The sequence below is a fragment of the Prinia subflava genome, chromosome 2 (genome assembly GCF_021018805.1).
Source record: "Prinia subflava isolate CZ2003 ecotype Zambia chromosome 2, Cam_Psub_1.2, whole genome shotgun sequence".
Taxonomy (NCBI): Eukaryota; Metazoa; Chordata; class Aves; order Passeriformes; family Cisticolidae; genus Prinia; species Prinia subflava.
Genome location: NC_086248.1, coordinates 45,123,744 through 45,147,507, shown reverse-complemented (window position 1 = coordinate 45,147,507; position 23,764 = coordinate 45,123,744). Strand labels below are relative to the sequence as shown.

The following is a 23,764-nucleotide window of genomic DNA, read 5'->3' as shown; positions in this document are numbered from 1 at the left end:
CTGAAGGCAAGGCTCAGGTCCCAAATGCCACAGCCCAGCAAGTCACCTCCCTCTCAGCCAGTTATGCTGAGCATGGGCTTCGGTACGTGTGAGAAGCCTTGCTGACTTTGAATAAAGCTGTTGATTAAAAAGAAAACAGTACAGAAACTCCCAATAAAGCACCAGAGTATTGCTTAATGTTTAAATGAAAAATCTATGTGAAATACTATACTGTGAAACCGAGTGATGAGAAAAAAACTGGAGGATGGGTTATGTTGAGCATCTTTTGTGGAAGCGGCACTGCCCAATATTTTTTCTTGTGGGACCTGTACTTCAGACAGTGCCAACATTTTGGAGACAGATGCACAACTGAGGTGTGCATCACATAGCAGAGTCAAACTATGTTCCACTTTCACAGCTCTGCTTACATGGACCTAGCAAATGGATTAAAAATGAAAAGAGCTAGATCAAAGTCTTAACCTGCCTACCTTCAAATTACTCTGTTAAAGTGTGTAACAGACCCACAGTCTTGCTTTCTGTCTCACCACAAAAAGCCTATTTACCCTGAGTTAGCAGCCTGCTACCCCACAGTGATGAAAACTGTATCAAGGCAGGGAAACAAGTGCTCCACTTACATCTCCATTTATCACAGAACCACAGAATGGTTTGGGTTGGCAAGGACCTTAAAGATGGTCTACTCCAATCCCCCTGAAGTGAGCAAGAACATCTTCAACTAGATCAGGTTGCTCAGAGCCCCATTCAACCTGGCCTTGAGCAGTTTCAGGGATGGGTCATCCACCACCTCACTGAGCAACCTGTTGTGGTGTTTTACCACCCTCATTGTAAAAAACATTTTCCTTATACTTTATCTAAATCTACCCTCTTCTGGTTTAAAACCATCACCCTTGTCCTTTTGCAACAGGCCCTGCTAAAAGCTTTGCAAACAGTCATGCAGGAGATGAGATGCCCCTTTCTTCTGTCCTATTCTCTGCCCTCCCATCCTCTACTTTGCTACTGACCAGTCACTAATGTTACTCTCATTTTACTCTGTGGCCAAGATGACTGGTTCTAATTTCCCCCCAGCAAAAACATTTCTTCACCTCTGTCTCACATCATTCCACCACTTAACTGGACTCCCAAGCCCCATGCCAGCTTGTGCACCCTCACAGCAGCTCTGAAGAATCATTTGCCACCTATCGCTTTCTCCCTTTGATTCCCAATGGTGCCAATCACAAAGCACTGGGAATTTCTTCAGAACAGGAAGGTGATGCAGCGATGTGAGCCAACATAGCAACCAGCACATCAAGTTTTCTGTTGGAAGAAAAGCTGTGTGCTCCTTTACACAATTTTGGTATGAGAATCTGCACTGCCAACACATAGCTCCTCTGTATAGCAGCCTAGCATGGATCTCTTGATTTGGCTGGAAGGCTTGTTGAGTGGATCTCATCTTGGAAAGTATCACCCTTTAGAGGTCTGCAAAACAAGAGTTCTCCCTGGGGTACCCCTTTTGCAACAACTCTCCAGGGACAGGAAATCCCAGTAACTACTTTTAACTGTCTAGATACAAACATTTTCAAGAAACTTGTGTCCTTTAGTGACAGATGTGCACTTGTTCTGGTGCCTCTGCCCGTCGATCTGTCATTGCCTCTAGCAACAGAGCTTCTTCTCCTAAGTGGAGCTAGGCTCAAAAAGCAAGACCTGATTATGTGTGGTTACAAGTTAATACTCTGCCTGAGGTTTCACAGCTAAAGACTGAAAAATACACAGAATTGGTTTAAAAACAAGTAAGGAAGATAACTACTGTGGCCAGCCTTTCTATAATGACAAAATTACAGCATGAGATTTGTATTTCAAGCACAACAAAAATCGAAAATCACAGTGCCACAGCAGCTATGCCACAGTGACACCCTACAGGCTTTGCACACGCTGCACCAGGGTGGCCCTGTGCTGAGGGACAACACTGAGGTCAGGGGACAAAGCCCAAAGACAAAAAAAAAAGAGTTGGCAACATAATGGGTGGGTTTATTTCCTGAACTTGCAGACATGTTGCTACTTTGCTTTTTCTCTTTAAATTCTGCTCACAAAAATAGATCTTTCCCAGCTCAGAACTGGGGGCAGAGAGTAAGGGTTGAAGGATGGAAAGAGGAAGAACACCAGCACAGGACCAGGACTTATGGGAGCTAAAATGTTGCAGTGCTTGTAGGTGCATAAGCACATAAAGCACAAAAGGGTCTCTTTTCCTTCTTTTGCTGCTCTTCTTCCAAGGAACACTGCAAACCATAGGAGATAACCAAGCATTTTGGAAGTAAATGTAACTTAAGACAGCAGATCATTCTTTTATCCTGTACCAGCTCCTTGGGAACGAAGGCCAGAACTGTAGTGAGCTGCCACAACTATTTATAAGCAGGTTACTCTGATATTCCACTGGTCTACAGAATCATATAAAAGGCTAGGCTAGAAGGGATCAGCATCATCTGGTCCAACTTTCTGCTCAAGGCAGGGCCTTAGGTTAGATTATCCAGGATCCTGTCATGTACGGAGTCTTTCCAGCATAGAAAAATCCACTGCTCCTCTGGATAGTTCATTTTACCCACAAAGGTGGGTAAAGTCCCTTCTCCCATTGTACAGTTGAAAAGGAAACTCTGAGCCCAAGCACTGTTGATACGTGATTGCTGTTGAGAACCATAACACCTGGCTGGGTTTAATTCTCCACCCTGGCCAACACAGGAGAGCTTAGACACAAGACAACTTCTCTCCATCAGGTCACCAGGTTTCTTATTTGACAACCTTTTGGTCAATTTTATCCCCCGTATTTTGTTCAGGAGCCCAGGGAGCGGGATGGAAATCCAGCCAGTTATGGGTGACACTGCCAATGACTGAGAGACATCAGCCTGGGTGTTCAACACAGCCCTTTTTAGGCAGGATGCTGCTGGATTAGAAGAAGAAGGCCAAAAATATTTACAAAATACGTTTTTTTTTAGGGGTAAAGCTCATCATCTGGAATAACTGTGCTTTCTTTAGGTACTCAGGAGCACTGGGAAGGAGATGTCTACTGTGGATCACAGAAAGATGTGTAACTATTGCACCTGTGCAAGACCAGAGAAGGATTTTGCTTGCATTTTTGAATCTGAAGAAAATGAGTCACATTTTAGAGTGAAAGGTACCTGCATGGATAGAGACATCCTGAATTATGGGTTTATAGTGCTATGGAAACATGCTATGTAGCTGTTATTCTCAATGTGCTCATAGACAGCTTCTTTTAATTTGCTAGGTACCAAACCTATTTTAAAAACATCTTCCCTCCTATGGAATATTCTTGTTTTCCTCTGTAGTAAGTTGAAAATGAGAGGTCAATACCATGTTGATAAAAGACAGGACATCTTCTATCAAAAGTTACAAGTAGCAGAGAAGGCAAGAGAGGAAAGATCCTACCTCAGACCCAGATTTTATCTGTTTGTATGTAGATAAAAGCCAGGAGATGTAGGCAGTGCAAGGGAAAAACAGTGGGCGAGACATTCAGCTCAGCTGTAAGAGTGCATAAGCACAAGCCATTCTCCACAGCATCAGCTGGGAAAGGTGGCCTTTTTCCTGGAGTAATGGCAGACAGCCGTGGCAGCACAGCAGCTTCCGCTGGCCGAGCTGTCCCCGCCCGACTCCTGCTCCGCAGATGTCCCCTCTGCCAGGCTCCAGTGACTGCCACCCTGTGCAGCAATCCGAGTGGAAAAGCTGATTAAACAGCTCTGGCAGACTGGACCAGAGCGGGGCACTCCCACCACCCTGCCGCAGGTATCTGGCAAACGGGGTCAGTGTCCCCACACGCTGCTTGGGGACAGTGCCGATGGGAACATCCTGCGGGACATCCTTCTCCTCTGGCACCAGGAGCTCAGGGTGGCTCCTTCCTTCATCCCCCTTCCCCAGGCCAGGAGAGAAGGGCTGGCTATGGGCACACGGTGCTACTCAAACACACACTCCCACTGCCCACACTGTGTCATCAACACAAGACTTAAATCTCTCCAGCTGTCAGCTCATCACCTGGGCCGAGAGCCCAATAGCTATGAAAAAAAGATCCTGACCTTTCCTCAGCTGCATGACGCTATGTTTCTAAAAAGGAGCTCTTATTACGCACTTCTTCAAGAAAATATGCTTTCATGGGGGCTATTTAAAAGTCTGGCTCAAAGGAAGGAATGAACAAAGAAAAGCCACCTGTAACCAGCCCAGTTATCAGGCAAACCACATATCAAGGGACCAACACTGATCTGCAGCTCTAAACAATCATTATGGCTCATTCACATGAGACAGATGATCTGCAAAGACTCATTCTGTAACAAAACCTGTGCACTGCTGATCCAAGGAGGAAAGCACTGGGGAGACCAGTTGATGTGGGCTGTTCTAAAAATATCAGTTTGTGCTGTCATCTGGTGAGAGTATGTCATCCTGTAATCTTAGCATCTGCAGGGACAGCAAGTTTCTGCCTAATTATTGCTGCTGAATCACATGACAAAGCATGAGGTTCTAAAAAATACATCTATATAAAACACCAACAGAAGAACACCCAAACCACAGGATAAGACCACTGTCCTGGCTTCAGCTGCTTTACACTCACAACACAAGCTTGTGGAAGCCACCCTGATTTTTACAGATCTTTTACCCACATTAATAAAACCCCAAACAATAAACTCAGATTAAAAACATACCAGAACAAAAAAGCCCTACTTCCAGAAGGAGTGAGTAATTAATTGTGTTTGTTTGTCAGCTCCTGTTGTCTTCACACAGCAAAAGTCACAGCATCCCTGCAAGCCCAGGACTGGCCTCTGTATGCAAGGGCCTTTGATGAGCTTCAGTGGGATCTCATGGGGGGCAGTCCCAATGAGGTTTGCCCAGATTTCCCCTCTCCTGTTCCCTGGCAGTCATGAGCATAGAGTTTGTTCCTGTGCCACTGATGTATTCCCCAGCCACTGAGGAGCCTGCTCAGGGCAGGCCCTCCTTGGAATTGAAGGGATCCCTGTTCTCCACAAAATACATTTTCTACATAGATATTTTCGTTCAAAGACTAAAACTGGTATGTGTGGAGTTCAGCTAGTCACAAAACCACCTTTCAAAACTTTGGCTGGCAGAAACAACATTTAAATGTTAGAAGTGTCACCACCTTAACCACTAGCCTACTAGAAATGGAGCAGAAGAATGTGCTGCTCTTGAATTTCCTTTAGATTTTTTAAAGGCAGAAAGCCCTACCTCAGCTCTGTGTGAGAAACCTGGCAGCCCTATCTCTAACACTTCATTTTTGAAAATAAGAGAGAAGGAAGTGCAGCTATGGTACCAAGGCAGTCATATGTCATTAGTAAGAGGTCCAGTAATGCAGCTTTCATGGACAGAAGTTTTCTGGCAGAAAACAAAAATCATCTTCTTCGTGGCAAAATTGTGTACAGAATTCTGATACAAAACTCCAACCAAATGGAGATCTTTGACTACCTATTTTCACTTTTAAGATGGTGTTCTAAACATGAAGTCACCCTCAGACCAATTTGTCTTAGGTATGAATTGTACACAGAAACAGGCTGAAGACCAATTAACAAACTGGCAAATAGTACAAGCTGATATGGACTAATGAAAGACTAACAGGCATTTTCTTAGATTTCCTAAGATTTATTTTCACCAGAGATGTTAATCATCGAGTGTGAACATTACATGACATTGCTATTTGCAGCTTGTGTATTCTGCAACAAGAATTGCAGAATACCTAGATGATACTAGTGGAAAATGAGTGACTTTAACTGATCTGTCAAGTATTTTACATGTAATTGTTCAATTAAATCAACATGAGTCCAGCACAACTCTGTTACAGAGCCCAGAGGCACCCTGATAAATGACATATTGAAATCTCTTTCAGAAGATGCAGCTTAGATGAGTTTTCCAGACTATGATGCCAACTCAAGAAGTTCCTGCCCTACTGAGCCTTTCTCCTTGCCATGTCCAAGCTTGCCAGCATTGCTGTCTGCATGATGCCATTGTAAACTGGATCACTGTAACAATCCAGGTAAAAGCCACTTCTTGGATGGGTTTTGGTGCTGGAGAAAATGTTAGCTCATGCAGCAGCTGTTTACCAGCTCCTGACCTTCCAGGCAGCAGCAAATGTCCTGAACAGTCTTCCCTGATGCTCTGTTTTGGGATTACTCTTTGGCAAAAGCCAGTCCCTTTGGACATGCCAGGTGAGACAGACCCTGGAGCAAAGTACAGAGTTGTGGGAATCTAAGATTAAGAGAAGGACCCATTAATTTCAAAATAAAAGGTATTCTGAGACAGATAAAGGAGTAGTGATGCCTTTTATTGCTAAACCCGCTGAAATATCATGGTGATGATTGTCTGAGTGGGTGGAGAGCACTATCCAGTGCTTTTGGAAAGCAGGTAGAGATAGAGAAACAGAGGCCCCAGGCAGTGTAAGAGAAAAAACTTGCAGCTGAGTGAATAAAGAAAAAAAAAAAAAGAAAATAAAAAATTTTCTCCATTCCTTCTTGTAAGAGAAAAAAACCCAAACCCAAATTCATTTCTATGTCTCAATGAGGGCCCTCTGAAAGGCTGGGCATGGGCAGCCTCATGGGCACGGGTTGCTGGGGAGGGATTGGGCAGTGTTCTTTGCAGGGACCATGCACAGGCTTGTGTACAGCAAAAGTGCACAGCCACTAAACCTGCAACAGTGGCATCTCCTGCAGGGTTTTTTAAATTTCCCTATGAAGAAATGGTAATTGATTTTCTTCCAAAGTAAACCTCCCTCTATACCTAAATATGTATAAATTAAATACCTGTGTATTTGTCTTTTTTCTTTTCTTCCTGAAAACTGACTCCAATGTTTATTTTTAATAGCAAACATAGCACTCACTATTCCTAGGTATGCCAATAATCCATTGTAACTGCTTTTGCCTGCCTGCAAAACACACCTGGCTACCCTTGTGAAACAGATTTAACACAAGCAATTGCCAGGCTGTTCTGACAAAAGCATTCCCCAGTCTTTGGGCTTGTAAAGATTCATTACTGGGGTCACGAATATTGCTGAGAGAAGATTTTAATTCAGTGATCCCTATTGCTATAATGGAGAAGTAACCAAGAAAAGCAATTCAGAGCGATTGCATCTGATGTCATGCGAGAAGCCCCTATCAAATCGTGAGATGCTCACGGGGAGGCAAACTCTCAAACCATGCTGCTTAACAGATGAGGAAGGGTGCATGATGAACCAGCTCAGCAGAAATCATCTGCGTTTGCACCTGATACCGGAGGCATCCCGCAGCAGCCGGTCCACTTGTCAGGGAGAGGGAGAGAGGCTTCCACAGATGACTGGACAGTAATCCGCCGAGGAGAGCTGTCTCGTTAATAAATCTGTCCTCTGCAATGAGACTCTGCTCACACAGATGTGTCAGCTCCTTTATTCGGAGGGAGCAGCCTGAAAAGGATCATGGCAGCTATGCTTTCCATGGATGCCAGAGGCTGGGGTGAAGAGGCAGCCAGGAGCATCCGTGAGGAGGTGGGGTGCTGCCTCTCCTCCACGCTGCCCACACAAGTCCCCCTGTGGCGGCTGCTACCTACACGCAGCACGTGAAGCTGTGGAAGCAGGAGGCTGCCCTATTTGCCTGTGTCAAGCAAACCTGTCAATAACATGTATTTTTCAGGCCCCATTTGACAGATTGTACCGTTGGATGTTGCACAGCAATCAAGTTCCTACTGCCTTTTATGTTCTACATCGTGCAAAGAAGGTTTTTAAATCCAAGCGGCTCATGCACCTGAAGGAAGAGGGAGCTGGTCAGCAAGCATGACCTTCTACAAATTCTTGCTTCCTCATCCTTGAATTCTGTTTTTTTCCTCCTTTCTCTTCCTAAATTGTCCAGTACTGGAACTGAAGAAATCCCAAAGCTCATCCATGGCCCTGGCCTTGCTCAGGGTCTGTGGCATGCAGTGTCCTCTAAGGCCCTTCTCCACAGCCCATCTCCAGGCTGTGCACTGCAATGCTCTTGCTAAGAGTAAGAAGATGTGCAAGAACCAGAGGAAATCCTTGCACTGACAGTGGAAGGACTCTACACACCAACCACTCCATTGGATCATGGCAGCTTTGCAGACTGACTGAAAGGAGGATGCCTGGGGAGCCTCATTCTCCCTCACAGAGGACAGATCACAGCACGTCTCCTGACGTGCTCCACACACACAGGAAACAGGAAAGCATTCTCGAGGTTCACCACTGCTGCTCACCTACCACAAAGCTTCCCCTTGAACATCTAACTGCGAAACAATGAATGAAAATGCAATTAAAGATGAAAGGGGCAAATTATGCACCGTAAAGTCGAAGGCCACTGACTCCTTCTTTCTGTCCTTCACTTGGAAAATAAGAAAGCTGGAAGTAAGCTGCAAACTGAATGAATGCCTCATTTAACCTCACCACTGAGATGCTCTACATACTATTCTGAAGTTAATAGAACACTTCCACTAATTTATAGCTAACCTTTTATCCTACTACATTTTGAAATTTACTCCCTTATACCAATAACTAAACAAAGGAGAAAGGGTACTTTGTGTGGCACCTGCGTATGTGTGAGCAGGCAGAGGTATGGGCAGGATCCTGCAGAATCACAAAAGGATGACAGAAACAATGATTACAAGTCCCCAGCTGTGGAAAATAAGCAATGGGGAAAAAACATATCGATCTTGAAAAAATCTGAAGAAGCTGACATTTAAAAAACACCTATGTCAGTGCCCAAATCTAAAGATATTCTCTCGGAGGAGTCCAAAAGGAAAAGGTATCTACTCCATTCAGGGGCAGGGGGATTGCATATTGCATATTTAAAACATTCAGTTATTGCATATTTAAAACATTAAGTAGGCCAGGACGTTCCTGAGACCAGGATCTCACCAATATGTAATTCCTCCATTTGATACCTTGTTTTAGGCCAAGAAATACAATTTTATGAAAAAGCAAACCCAAACAACTTTGCTAGTGTTGCTGTGCCGCAGCAGCAGCACAACTCTGATTCTGTCCAGATCTGTCCCACACACCTGATCCCCAGTGAGCGCTCTCATCTTGCAAAGACACTCCTCCTCCTTCCCAGCAGCAACACTGCTCCACTGACTGCAGAGCCCCTCGCCCCATCCCTGTGTAACACAGCCTGGCTACATGTGGCATCAACTGCAAGAAAGAACCCATCTGCTGTGACTTCAAAGACGAGTTAGAGCTCTGCGATTCCTAAAAACCACAAATATTTCACCTTGGTTTGCCTGATTTGTCATTAACATTTCTCATGCCTAAATTAAGAAGGGCGCTAAGCACCAGATGCGTGCTGACAGTGTTGCAGTTGAGCAGCTTTTATAGCTTAGCCTCGTTTTCCTCCACACCTCCACGTTTCTTGGTTGTTCCTGTTGCATACCAACAGAGCGAGCCATCACAAGCCAAATTACTATTATTAGTGTGCACTAACTATTAAGGGTTTGGTGCAAACTCCAATAAAACTAAGGAACCAATTATTTTACCACATCTATGGGGCACTGACCTGTTTGCCCGTTTTCCCTGTTCTCAAAGATCCTTCAGCCTGGTACCCAACTCTGTGATGAAGCCTGTTTAGCACCAGTGAAGTTCCCCACATTCAGACTGACAACGTTCTGAGCTGAGATGAGGGAATCAAAGTTAAAATCCAGCCCATCAGCATCCATGAGTTCACTGCGGATAATGGACTCCATGTCACACTCCAGGCTCCCATTGAAAATATCCAGGTCCAAGTCACTCGGGAATTTCTCATGTCCCATGACTGGGAGGTTCAAGCTAGAGGAGTACAAAGAGGAGCCTGACAGCGGGTCAGAAAGTGTTTGCATAGACTGATTGACAGGTGACTGCTGATGTTTGGTGGATCCCAAGCTGTTGGAGTCACTCAAGCCTATGTTACTGATGGAATTGGACAAGGCACGGCTGCCACTAAGAGAGGAGTTGTGGGACTGGTGCTGGTGATGGGACAGGTTCTGATTGACCAGGCCGCCCTGGCTGGACTGAGCGGCGAACGACATCATGGGATCGTTGCGGAGCATTATATTCCTGCGGGAATTCTGGGCGGACACAGCTGTGCTGGCTTGGGACATGAGTGGGTCAGACTGTGTCATCATGACATCGCTGTGACTAAGCGCATCAGAGGTGAGGAGATCCTGCAGTGTCTGGTTGTTGTAATGAGAAATGGAAGAGAAGGTGGCCTGCTTGTTCTCCTGAATTGTCTGCATGGGTGACTGGCGGAGGGAATTCAGGGATGACGGCCCAAACACAGAGTTGTTGAAACTACTTGACGGGGAGCCCAGCCCCGAACCTTTGGAACCATAAGGAAAACTGGAGCTTCTCTGCATTATCCCTCCTGTGGGTGACTGCTGGGAGGGAGGGAGTGTTATATTGTCCAAGAGATCATCCATGAGGTTATCAGTCAGTCCATCATTCAAGTTCATTGTTCCAGCCATATCAGTCAACCTAGGCAACTCCACAGTACATGGTTTGTTTACCGATGGGGACAGGCTCGATGGGCTGCTGTACAACATGGGAGAAAGCGGAGCATCGTCGTCTTGAACATCATCAAGCTCGGTGCTTGCCAAAATTGGTGACAAGCGGCCACTGATCGTACTGGCGTTCGAATTTGTACGGGAGCGAAAATCTGTCCAAGCATCCAGCTCATCGCTGCTGCGGGAGGTGGGACTCCCTGGCCACTTGGAGAGCTGGGAAGGGCTGTCCTCACTCGTCTCCTGGGCTGTCTGCAGCGCTGCCTTTTTCTTCGCCGCCCGCCCTCTGCTCTTGGTGTACTTGTTGCTGTTGTCCATGGACACGGCGCGTCTCCGGGGCGCCTTGCCGCCTTTTCCACCATCTGGATTGATCATCCACCAAGAGCTTTTCCCGGTGCCTTCGTTTTGCACCCTGACAAATCGGCTGTGGAGTGACAAGTTGTGCCGGATCGAATTCTGCAGGAAAGGAGCAAAACAAAACGTCAAGACCGGCACTTCACTTCTTTTACAACCCAAATCTCAATCACTAAACCAACATCCCATGACAATAGCAACATGAATAAAATCATTGAACCGTCATGGATATTTCCGTGAATTTCTCTGGTGCTGGATATGGCAAGGCTGGAGTGTGACTGTGGCATGGCAGCGTCCTGCTGTAAAGCAAGCCCCAGGCTTGCACCAGCTGTGCATTCCTTGTGCCTATCTCTACATCCCTAAAAGCTTCATCCTAAGAAAAGGATTCTGACATTCCTGATAGGAAGGATCTGAATGTTTCTCCCTTACTTCTGACTCAGGACAAACTATTACTATCAGTAATCTTGCCATCAGTTCCTTGAGAAAAAAAACTGCAAAGGCACAGCAAAAATCTGGCTGGAGGGGTAGTCACACTCATTGCAGCCTCTGCAAATGTCTTTTTAATTCTTCATGGGCACGTGTGCTGTATATTTGTTATAATAATTCCTGAGAAAACTGCAAGTGCTGTTGCTCCTCTCCCACAGGCACTCTGTGCATGACTAAGCTGTACTTTCTCTCTTGATTAGAGGCACCAGAATTATGCCCATACGGCAGTAGCTGGCCAGCTGTCCCCTCGCTATAGTATCCTCACAGTCTTCAAAACATGATGTGACACAGTATGCAACGATACCCCTGTCCCCGTAAGCTGCTGGATACAGAGCTGTATAAAGCTGCTGTACACAGCTGGATACTCTGTGCAGTACAGGAGGCTGTGAAATACGGGGCTCTCAGGGGAGCCTGCACACAGCCCACTCTTGCATCCTACCTGCTTGCACTCATCAGCAGCATCGAACTGCCCAAACACTACGTTGGCTCAAACCAATGATAATCACCTCGGAGCCAGGAAGAGCCTGAGAAAAGCACCCCACAGTACCCCCAGAGAAATGGTACCAGATTCAAACCAAAATACCTGAGAGGAAAATCACACTCCACTCACGCCACTCATCTTGTGCTTACAATATGGATCAAAGAAAGGAAAAGCAAATAGTATTTGTTAGTGTGGATGCTTCCAGGTTTGGTAAACCAACATTTTTTTCCCAAGTGGAAGTCAAAAGATTTTTGGAGCTATACCATATTCCTTTGAAAAACCCCTTGTGCTATTCCTCTAAGCTTAAAGAGTGCAGAGTTCTTTTTTTTAAAATTTTGGCAATTACCAGGTGTACCTATGTACCTATGAAAAGGATAAAATTACATTTGTCCTATCAACATCTTTTAAAAACACATAGTCAGCAAGACCATCAACAACACAATTAAACCATTCAGAACAAGTGCCCTTCATTTATAAAACATTGAAGAAAGTCCAGATTTAAATGGGCAAAGAATGAATCAGTCAACAAATCATTCACCAACACCTCAATATTTGCATCCTTAGGAAAAATGGATGCTTGACATAAATAAACTGGAGATACATATAAAGGAGTACAGCCCAGCTTTTTTGAAAACAACTGTTTTCAGTATAAAATGCCTTTCTTTCCCCCCTATTGAGCATTGTGGTTTTTGTCAGATTGTGAAATGGAAAACATGCCTTAAGTCCTTGCACGCAGACAGCAGACGTGGTTGTGATTATCACTTAATGAAAAGAGAAATCATATGGACCACGTTTCAAAACAGCAACTGTTATGTTTTAAACAATTTATACAAAGCAGCTGATCAGACTTTGCTGACATGCTCAAGAGAAGTTTGGGTCAGTGCCTCAGCTATAAACATGTCCATTTCTGAGGGACTATCAGGCCATCAAAATATAGTGGATTGAGCTGCACCATAATAGTTCTTCAGTCTAAGGAGGGAAAAAGCTTTTTATTCTTTAACTGATGACATTTTAACCATATTTTGAGTCTGGCAACAGCTTAACTTCTAACAACTAGGCACCACTCCTTACTTCCTCAGGTTTTTCCCTGTAAAACTGGCTGGAAAACAGATTTTTTTAAAAATAATCTTTCTTGATATTCCAGCTTATACTGCATCTCTGCAGGTAGCTCTTACCCTCACTTCCTGTAACTTCCATGGACAACCACTTGTGCGAATATCTGCAGGGGGATTTCTCCATGCAAAGTCTGTGCCAGGCTTCAAAAGCCATATGAGCCATGGTGTACCCCACCCAAAACTGCTGGGTGTAAGAATACATGGCATCATGACTCTTGCTAATGAAAAATCTAAGACAGGGGAAACACCTGAGCTGGCATATGCAGCATGCCATGCACAGCTTCAGATATAAAAACACTTAGCCAAAGTGCCAGCAGCTAACAGTTTTTAGCCTACAGTATTCTCATAAAAGGGCTTATTTCTGCTGCTGGTATCTGTAGTATGAAAGTATTTGGCCTGAAACCACAAAAAATTCTAAGCTGTAAAATTGTGAGACTGAGGCACCTTTCAGGATGAGGACTCCTGCATCTGTGGATATGTATGTGCACATGTGTAGTTTTCTTCTTTATTATTTTCTTCTTTATGTGTAATTATATCTTTTTGCTCAGTGTCCACTTTACACAAATAATTAAAGAATGCAATAATCCTTCTGCATTGAAAATTGGTGGTTATAAAAAATCCAAGCAGTTTGTTTTCCTTTATGTTAAGCACTATGCCACTTACAATCCTGCTTCTGTTTTTCTTTGGTTTTCTTCTGCAGGAAGATTTTCTTAAACATAATTATGGGCTAATTTATTTTTGTGTACCCCATCTCCACCCTCTGTACAAACACTGCCTTAAAACCCACTTCTTTCATGTAACCTCCCCCACTAACCTCTTCAGCAACAGTATCTTGAGTTTTTTGGTTTCTCCTTCTGTTGGATGCCCTGCCAAAGCAAATTAGGGCTGGATCCTATTATCCTTTCTCATGCAAGTTTTGCTAGGGAAGCCACCAAGATTGACAACTCACATCAGTGAAGGCTGTTGCACTGTGCTACCAGGTGGCAGTCTGGATGGAAATATCTGTATTTTTTACATGTTTTCTGAGCTGTCAAAAAATATTCCCATCTGCTTAAAAGATAGGAAAGTATATGGGGACAATTGTTGTTCACAACCACGTGCATTACTAATATATGACCATGCAATAAACCACAAAGGAGGTGAGGAAGCAAAGGAAACAAAATTTATCATTTGAACCCACTGCTGATGAAATTAATGGGGATTTGTCTTTGACTTATGTGGGAGATGAATTAGGTCAGAATGATGGAAACTTAACACACTTTTCCATGCCAAAATGCAATGAGAAACTTTAAAAGATCCATAAAGGAACTTCCATCATGTGTCCTGAAGACCATATGTAGATGGGATAGATGCTAGCCAGGCTGCAGACAGCTCAGATACCACCGATGGGTACAACGTATGGGACTGTACTCGAGCAGAGCAAAAAAGAAATATGATGAGCTCCTCCCTTTATTAGTGTTACTATTTATACTGGACTTGAAGAATGCAGTGCGCTCTACTGAAAGCCAGAAGACTGAGGTCCCTGCAGATAACATCTAGAGCATCATGTACTGCCCTGAGGCCAGACCAGCTGTGTTGAAGTCTCCTTTGAAAGTAGTCCTGCAAGAAGAAGGACCATCCCTGGAGACAAGGAAGACTCAGTGCAGAGGAACACACAAGACCGGGCAGAACTGGTGTGAGCAGAGGGTGGTGCAGAGCCACAGAGAAGCAGTGCTGCTGTCCTCCCTTGGCTTAGGCTGATGGCACCAGGAGAAGGGATGAGCTGGGTGCCCAGAACAGCCACGGCAGCAACACCAGGGCTTATACCACTTTCCCCAAACTCAGGCTCTCAACTTCAATAAATGTTGATCCACTGCACTGTGGTTTATTCAGTTAATACTCCTCCAGCTACATTTTGCTTGCAAGAAAATCCCCCGAGATCAGCTACCATGTCCTAATTACACAAGTCTCTCTCAATATTTTGATAAGACTGCAAACGGGCAAGCTGACAGAGAGGACACTCAAACATTTCCAAAGTGCCATATCCCTAATTTGATACAAACAACTGAATGAGTCTCCCAAGGAGGCTAGGATGTGTTATTTCAACACTCAGACCTGGTCAGACAACAGCCGCAAATATTTGAGCTTTCAAAATGGAGAAAACTCCCCCTCCCTCTGCCCATTTCAGTCTCTTCCAAGCCATGTTTACCTTGTGGAGCCTGTCCACTAACTCAGACACCAGCTGCAAGTGCTTCCACTGCAGTACAGAGTCTTTTTTGTCTGGAAGCAACATGTGGTATCAATTTATCATCCTCGACAACGCAACACGGAATCCACTCGCTTTAAAAATAAAATGAGAGTTGTGTAACTTAACTCTTAAAAGTCCCTGCGCCTTAAAAAAAAAAAAAAAAGGAGAGAAAAAAAAAAAGAAAAAAGCCTAAAGATTAGCAAGATGAGGTGCAGCTGGCGGCTGATGAGTCCAAGTTACACACTGGCCTGTTTTCCTTTCAGTGCTCTGTAGTGAATAATGAAATTGCTGTTTCAGATATGGGCTCCTAAACTGTAAAGTTAGGGCTAAAACTCAAAAGCAGTAGTTTAATAAGTGGTATATTAGGACATGGTAGGAGAAAAACAAACACTATCTGCAGACCCATAAATGCTGCTAATGCTCACTTGGGAGAATTACACTTTATTTTATCCTGTATTAACATATATAATGTTTTTACTTCACCATATGAAGTTGTCTGATGGCCATACAGTAGAGAAAGACATCAGATCTAATACCACTGAAAAGAAGCTATGAAAGTAACTCCAGCTTATCAGCCTCCAGCTGAACAGAAGGACTCCAGCTTCTCCATGGCTCTGCTTGCTCACTTGAATTTCAGTTTTCAGCTTATGTCATCTTGCTCAAAATGTTGTCACACAAATCTCATTTAGGATTTACCCCTAGAGACACCTTCCACCAAAAAATTATTTTCATTAAGAAAACTGTACTTTTTTTGCATTCAGTGGTTGATGAAACTGGAGTCTGTTAATAATTCAACACATTTTGCCCACCTTTCCAGACCAGTGTCATGAAGTAACTCAAAACTTGCTTCAACTACCAGTTTTCACAGAACCATAGAATCACAGAATGTGTTGAGTTGGAAGGGACACATCAGAATCATCAAGTCCAACACTCAGCCCTGCACAGGACACCCCAAGAGTCATACCATGGGCCTGAGAGCATTGTCCAAACACTCACACAGACAAGCGATGCTGTGACCACTTACTTGGGGAGCCCAACCACCCTCTGGGTGAAAAACCCTTTCCTGATATCCAACTTAACCCTCCCCGGCACAGTTTCATGCCATTCTCTTGGGTCCTGTCACTGGGCACCAAAGAGAAGAGATCAGTACCCTCTCCTCATCTCACGAGGAAGTTGCAGACTGCAATGAGTTCTCTTCTCAGTCTCTTTTTTCTTCAGGCCAAACAGACCAAGTGACCTCAGTGCTCCTTATATGACTTCTTCTCAAGGCCCTTCCCCATCCTTGTGGCCCGCCTTTGGACACTCTCTAGTAGCTCAATTTTTTTTTATACTGTGGTGCCCAGAACTGTACACAGGACCAAAGGGGATGCTGCAGCGCAGAGTGCATTTTACAGTCTGATTTCAAAAATCATATTTTACATTTTACACGTTTTACATTTTGTTTGCTTTAAAGTCCCCAAGGAGATTCAGTTGCAACTAAACAAGAAAACAGATGCAGTGGCTAAAGTTGCCAATTGTGTGCATGTACATACAAATTCCTGGTGAAAGGAACTTGCAAACTTAGGGAAGTTGACCTTTAGGAAGCACCAGTCTCTTGGTTCCATACAGCCCCTCGTTGCCTAGCTCCATAAGACTGAAGTGCTACTATGTCAAAGAACTTTGAAATCCCAAAGAGGTCTCAGAATTCCTTCCTCTTTCCCATGAGTTTTTGCAAAACAGAAAAATGTATATAATTTAATAAAGAAGTGAGGGTGCTCTGCAGATACAGGAAAAGCAAGAACTAAAATATAAAGAGAGTTCTCCCACAACATCTATCCAGTCATGTTGTCCTGATATTTTTTCCATATTAAACCAAATATTATGTGTTCCAGATATTTTACCTAAATTATGGAAGCTCCAGGGACAAAAAAAAAAAAAAATCATTAAGAAAATAACACAGAGAGAAAGAAATTTTTTCTAACACCCAAAGTGGTTTTGATGCCTGATGTTTGGTACCATCTGCATGCTCCCTAGGCAGCTCCCCAAAATCCCACCAGCTGTTCAGCAGAAGCAGGCAGCCAGAGCACACCAGAGTCCTGCAAGGTACACCCCTTCACACCCAGCTGGCAAAGGCACCATCCTCATACTTCTGGATATGTGGGGTGACACAGGCTCAGCCCTACCCAAGCACACCCTCCTTCAGGAAAAGGGGAAAAAAATATCATACAGATTTAAGAAAGTCAGCTCAGCATCTGAAAATTGGCTCTGTGGTTTCCCCTTCTCATCCTCTCTTCAAAGGAGTTTTCTGACCTTGGTGGTAGAGAAGAACACTACAAGAAGCCTCTGCTGTGATTAGCTCTGCCTGCACCTCTGCCATCGTCCCCTACCCCAGAAGAGCAGAGCCTGGAGAGATTTAAGCTTCTTGGGAGAACACTAAGTCCAGAAAAGGTTTATCCCCTGAAAGGTGCTGGCTGGGATAGGAGAGCAGTACCCGGCTCTGCCTCTGTCCCGCACACAGGGCACCGCGCCGTGCCAAACCAGCACAGGAGAAAGTGATGAGCACAGGGAAAACAAACCCTCCCGACACGCACACCGCGCTCCCCCGGCCGCGCCGGCCACGAGCGCAGGCAGCAGGCCACCTGCCCAGCACGGGGGCTTATGACCTCCTCTTTTAAAAGGAAAGCCTCTCAAAGCATGGTCCTATGGGAATTGAGTCATGACTTTAAAGTTTTTCCTATTAAAAAAAAAAAGTAAGAAAAGGAAAAAAAGTTAATTCTAGTTAAAACAACCACTGCCTCGCTCTTTGCAGTGATATTGCAAATTGCTACGCTGACGTAAATAAAACTTAGCTGAAAATATACACTGCCTGGAAATTGCCTCAGAGCACCACGCTTCCAGTTAGCAGAAAAATCTCCAGTTATTTTACAGTCAGACATGCTCTGACCACATGAGGACTCTAATAAATAACATTTGTTTTGTTGTGAAAAGAGCATGCTGGTTGTCATTTACACTGGGTGTTGGGAGACTGGAAGCAGAGCGCAAGGAAAATGCTGATACTTTAATGCAGCAATGGAACAGGAAGGTCAGGCTCTCCTGCAATCCCTCCCAGTGTCAGGAGCCAGGTACCTCAGCACCCTTTGCTACAGGAAGTCCCCTGAAAAATAAATTGTTATCCTCTGCATGCTATGGCAATGCTTTTCCACATTAGAATAGGATTTGGGAATTAGGAGGCAGGCACTGTCACTGAGAGGTTGCTAGGGCACCTTGCCAAGAGGCACCTTTTTCAGTCCCTTCCACCCGCTTCATGTTGTGGCTGTTCGAAACTGAAAAACCCAGTTGGTTTAAATGAAAGGATTTAACTTAATCAAGAGTAAGAATTTACTGTGAGGCATTGCTCTTGTAAGGTTAAATCCCAAGGGAACTCATCACAGGCTTGACTGGGACATGAAGAGTCAGCAAGAAAATGGGAGATGTTGCCCCTTGTTGAACTTAAACCCAAGGAGCTGCATACAAAAAGGCTGCAATGGACACACAGAGCTGGGTCTTTGCAGTGCCAAACCGCTGTAATTTCTGTTCAGGAGCAGTATCACCAATAGATAACAGCTTTCTTTTCTTCTATTGTTTCTGAAAGACGAACTTCAGTATTTCAAGTGTTTCCACTTGTAGAAGCTTTGGAAATAACACCACGCTTTATTTGTGGAGCTCCTTCAGCACAGCATTGCTGAAGCTCCTCCATGCCACGAAGCCCCCAGAGAAGTGCAGGCATACACAGCTAATCAACCTGAATGCTGTACCTAACAGTAACTCTCACAAAAACAGCTACTCCTGTCAGCACAGCCCCAGTCCACCAGCTACTGGAAGAGTCCTCCCAAACCTCAGTGGTCACCCAGCTAGACCTCAATGAAAACAATGCAATTTTACTGCAAGGCAGACTTTCGCCATGAAGGCTTTGGGTTTGTATTGCTAGAAAGAAGCTCTAGGGGGAAAAAAAAGTGCCTCTGTTTTTCATTTCTTAGATGCAAAGATCCCAGCACAACTCTCACGCAGCATTGTGGAAAGCCAGAGTGCTCAATTCTATTTTTACACATTCTCAGCATATGGCTGTTACTATACATTGACTATTTAGAAACATGTATGGGCGTTCTTTCATGCCTTTATAAATAAATGTGAGTGATGCTACTGCTTATAATAATTCACTAAAAATAGTAGCTTCCCATGGAAGATCACAAAAACCTCTCACTGCTGAATCACCTATTATAAATCTTAATTTTTTAAAACCTTTTGCGGTCATGGGTTCATTTTTTTAACACTTTCTAAGCCTATGAAATGCAACTCAACCATCAACAACTCCCACCACACAGTGGCAGGGGAGGAATAAAATCTATGTGCATGGAGACAGCATTCCAGGGCTCCTGGAACCCAAGCTCAAGGCTGCCCTGCACACAGCTCTGCAAAGTGGTAGCTCTGAAATGATAGATTGTTCAACACCCGGCCTGGATTAATTGGAAGTGTTGAGCTGCACACACTAAATTGTGAATCTGGTGACAGTTACAGCAAACATGTGACTGATGAGAGGAATAGATCTGATACACTGTCGCCTGACTGAGTTTGACCCAGCCTGAGCAAGCCCTTCAAAAGCCAGCACAGGCACCTGAGACCTCACAAGAAAGCCCACAAGCAACCTCCAAACTAGCCCCCAGCATTTCTGCTGTCAACTAATCTGAAACAGGACCCCTCTCCTGTACTATTTCAAGCACATAATTACTTTATTATTGAACCAGAAGATACTATCTGATCTAAAAAAACCCAAACACAACAGGGTTTTAAAATGTGATGTGCTTCAGTTATGATGTGCTTCAGTTGGCAGCTGAGGTGGCAAAGGGAATGGTCCTGCTCCACAGACCTGAGCTCTGGGAGAAGCTGGGGATGCACCTAAATGTGGCTCTCAGTGGGTCTGACCCCCTGACTTTTACAGGCAAAAAGCCCTTAGGAGCCTCACGAAGGGCAGCTGGTGTGGGAACACACAACTGTGACTCCAGATAACCACTATGTTCCTGCAGCACTGGGGTGGACAGGGTGTGAGTTAGGAGACAAGGGATAAGTGAACAGAACAACTTGAAAAACAGGTATCTCCTCCTTCACGACTCCGGACTGGATAGCTACCAATAAATACCTGAGCAGTCTTCAAAACGTAATGGCAGCTGTAAAATATTAATGCCTTTTGAAAGTAGAAAGTGATCGGTTTTCCTTTTGATGTATTCTGATATGCATTCTGCTTTCGTCCTGAGAATAACACATGGGTCCTCCCTAGCTTCTTAGTTACATAGATTCCTGTATTTTCCCTCTGCATTGGGGAACATATTTTAAACACTGCCTTTAGGAGTATATTTGAAGAACCATACCGACTTGCTTTCTGTATACACAAACACAGCTCAGGCTGTGCCAGCTGACATGAGTGGACAAAAATATCCATCTCCACACTGTTTTTACAAGAACAGTAGCAAGGTGGGTTTACTCCAGAAGTCTTCCCCCAGCCCATTCTTAGATCTGACTTCCACTGTTACATTGCATAAGGGCACTCAGTCCCAAAAGCAGGTGTGCCCAGAAACTCACCACCACGGCACGTGGCTTTAGTTTCCATGCTGTGATGCCCTGGATGTAATCTCCAAGTTGACAGCATTGGACTCTTTTTTCCCTCCCTATGGAAAAAGTTTTTCTGCAGATTTAAAATCTAGGCAGCTCCACGTCAGACCTGGAGCTAGTGACACCAGCCACCCTTGGGAGTCCTGGGGAGAAATGGGCACCTCCACCAAACAGGCTCACTGGCCTGTCTTCTAGTTCTCATCTGAGAGTGCCTGTCTCCACTGGTGGGGGCAGATCTCATCCTCTGGCAGGGAGAATTTGGGATGATGTCTCCCAGGGCATGGCAGCTTCAGAGAGCTCCTCCGCACCCAAACCAAACTCTACATCTCCACATTCATCCCAGCCTCACCTAACCCCACTTACGAACTGTTTCAGTTTTCATTGAACCTCACCTCACCTCACTCAGATGACTTGCATGTTACTGGTTCGACTGGATTTTTAAAATTTATTTTCTGTTTACTGCAGGGGTAAAATATACCCAAGGAGCTGACAAAAGGGAATATGACACCTATTACAATGCCAATGAATCAGCCCTTTGCTACAGCAAGCAGGACATTCCTGTTTCACACGTAACTGGCAGCAGCACCCAGAAACCTCACAATCCAGGTAAATGCACAAGTATGAAAGTAATTTTTTTAAGCTGTTTATCTAATTTGAGAAAATAAAACCACTGTCATCGATACAATCGTAATCCCAAGTGCTGAATGTTGAGCCTAAAGCTAGACTGTGTCAAAATGCTTCAGCACTTGATGCTTTGTTAAAGCCCCACCCCAACAGCAGAGCCTGAATAGCAGAATGATGAGTGGAGGAGCCTTTTCATGTTCTGGATTTGAACCTGTACACATGAGTAATCCCTCCTGAGGCCAACACTTAGGCCATGATGGGGTCCTTGTATTGCTCCATACATGCCATTTTCAGAGGCAGCTGTGGAGCCACAGGGAGCCCATGGGTTTTCGGACCTTTACTGTGTCAACAGCAAGAGTTGTCACCAGGTGCTACAACAAGAATTATCGACCCTGTAGGATACAGTCCAGTTGAGCTCCATATGTGGGAAGGACTGCATCCATAGAAGACACTTGCACTTGAAAGTTTACAGCCTCATCAGGAGACAAAGAAGCACTAACTCAATAAAGATGCTACAGAAAATAAAATCAAGAGACTTGTTTTGCTTTCATTTGCTAGCACAAACCAGTCTTGCCTTCCCTGCCCTTCCGTGCAGGCCTTGAGGCAGCTTCACAGACACCATCCTGTATGCCGGAAAACTCTAACTTTTGACTTACTGAATCAAAATCTATGCGTTTTGGGGCCATAAGGACTCCAAGATAGCCCTACAATTCCTCCAGATACATTCTCTCCCAGGTAACTTTCTGCTTCTTAGAGAAACTATCCCAGATCCCACATGGATTGGACAGGCTACATTTGGTTTTTAGGGGAAAACTGTTGAGTTTTATTGGTGGAACTACACTACTGGAAGTAAGCTCTTTTTCAACACCTACATACTCAAGATATGGGGCAAATTTTTAAGGACAATGCCCAGAACAATTATGCATTTGTACATCATCTTTTTCTTATGACACTGTTCACAGCATTCATAGCTCAAGAATGCAAAGCCTCCTAAGTATGCCAGGTATCATTTTCATAACCAAAGTACACAAGAAACAAGCACCTTCAAGTTGCAGTTTAAGAGATGAGGGCAAAAAGAGCGAGCAATGGCAAATATTTATGGGGATATTTTCCCTCCTTCAGAAAAGAAAGGACCCAGTACACCAAGAACCCTGAAATGTACATACATTATGAAAGGCCTGCTAACACTTTTGCAATATGAGATGATATGCAAAATATAAAATGGGCTTACTAGCCTTGTGCTTTTTATTTCCTTCTTCTTCTTCCCACCCCCTAACCCCCATGACTGAAGTTTAGAGATGATGAGATATCTAGAAAAAGAAGAAATGAACCAGGCTGCTTTCTAGTTAAGGTTAGAAAAAGGGGAATGAAAAAATAATGAGATGGAAGAGTCCACACTCATCTCCAGTTTGACTTTTTTCAGAGCTAGTGGAAACTAATTCTGTTTACGAGGATCTGCTCATGTGCCTATTGCAAAGTGAGACTCTCATGTGCAAAGGCTTTTTTTTTGCTGTCTAAATGCATGTGAACTACTTTGTGTGCTTGAACACGAATGCCCTCAATGTGTAGGGTAGATGTGCACCAGCCTTTGCCAGACTCTGCCTTGTTGACAAGGATAAACACAAGGAAATGTACAGAAATTTCCAGTTTTGTTCACAATCAAGTTTAAAAGCTTGCAAAAGCTAATGAAAATCTTCTAGTAGTTTTGTAACAGGTTCTTTTTGAGGTGAAGATGCACCATATTAAATATTTTCAACAGAAATAGGTTTTTGGTGCCATCCAATCCCAGCTATGACACCAGCAGCCCTTCCACAGGAGAGCAACAGCTGAGTCACTAATGCTAAAACAGGGATGAGAAAAGGAAAATGAAAAAGAAACTAGGCTACTTCCCCTGAGGAGTTAAATACAGCATTTAATGGCATCTTTTTATAAGGTTAAAATCAAATACTTCAGCTGTGAATTGTTGCCATCATCGTAACTACATCAGGATGACCCTGACCAGCCTTTCTCCATCTAGGTTTTTTCCTCCTGTGACACATAAATAAGATGGAAGAGGCTGGGAGCAGCCCAGCCTTTCACCATATCCTGATCTTCGGGGAGACAGGTTGTGATAACCACACAAGGATTGGGCAGGACAAGCAGGTATGCTGTCAGCACAGGGGGAAGGTGGCAGAAGGGAGCAGCTGGGTACTTGTCTTTTCCTGCATCTGCAGCAGCTGCCATCTTCATCAGCTGCTGCCCCCGTGGCACTCTGCCTGCACGAGCTGGAGCAGGCAGCACTTGGGTTCCTCTTGTTTAACTCACACTGAAGAGCTGTGTCCCTCCCCGCCCCACTGCCCTTAAATGAGTGTGTCAAAAGCAATTAAAGTCAGG

General features: G+C 44.3%; 1 protein-coding gene across 2 annotated transcripts in view; it reads right to left on the bottom strand.

The window, feature by feature from the left end:
* The window catches only part of FOXO3 (forkhead box O3), an 88,627-nt gene that overhangs the window by 5,598 nt on the left and 59,265 nt on the right, over positions 1–23,764 (bottom strand). Inside the window, exon 2 of one of the 2 annotated variants that reach the window (XM_063389759.1) lies at positions 9,504–10,938. The exons of the other annotated variant lie outside the window; for it this stretch is intronic. Coding sequence (XP_063245829.1) covers positions 9,538–10,938 — 1,401 coding nt within the window. The 3' untranslated portion in view covers positions 9,504–9,537. The remainder of the gene's footprint in view (positions 1–9,503; positions 10,939–23,764) is intronic. 2 annotated transcript variants of the gene reach the window in all.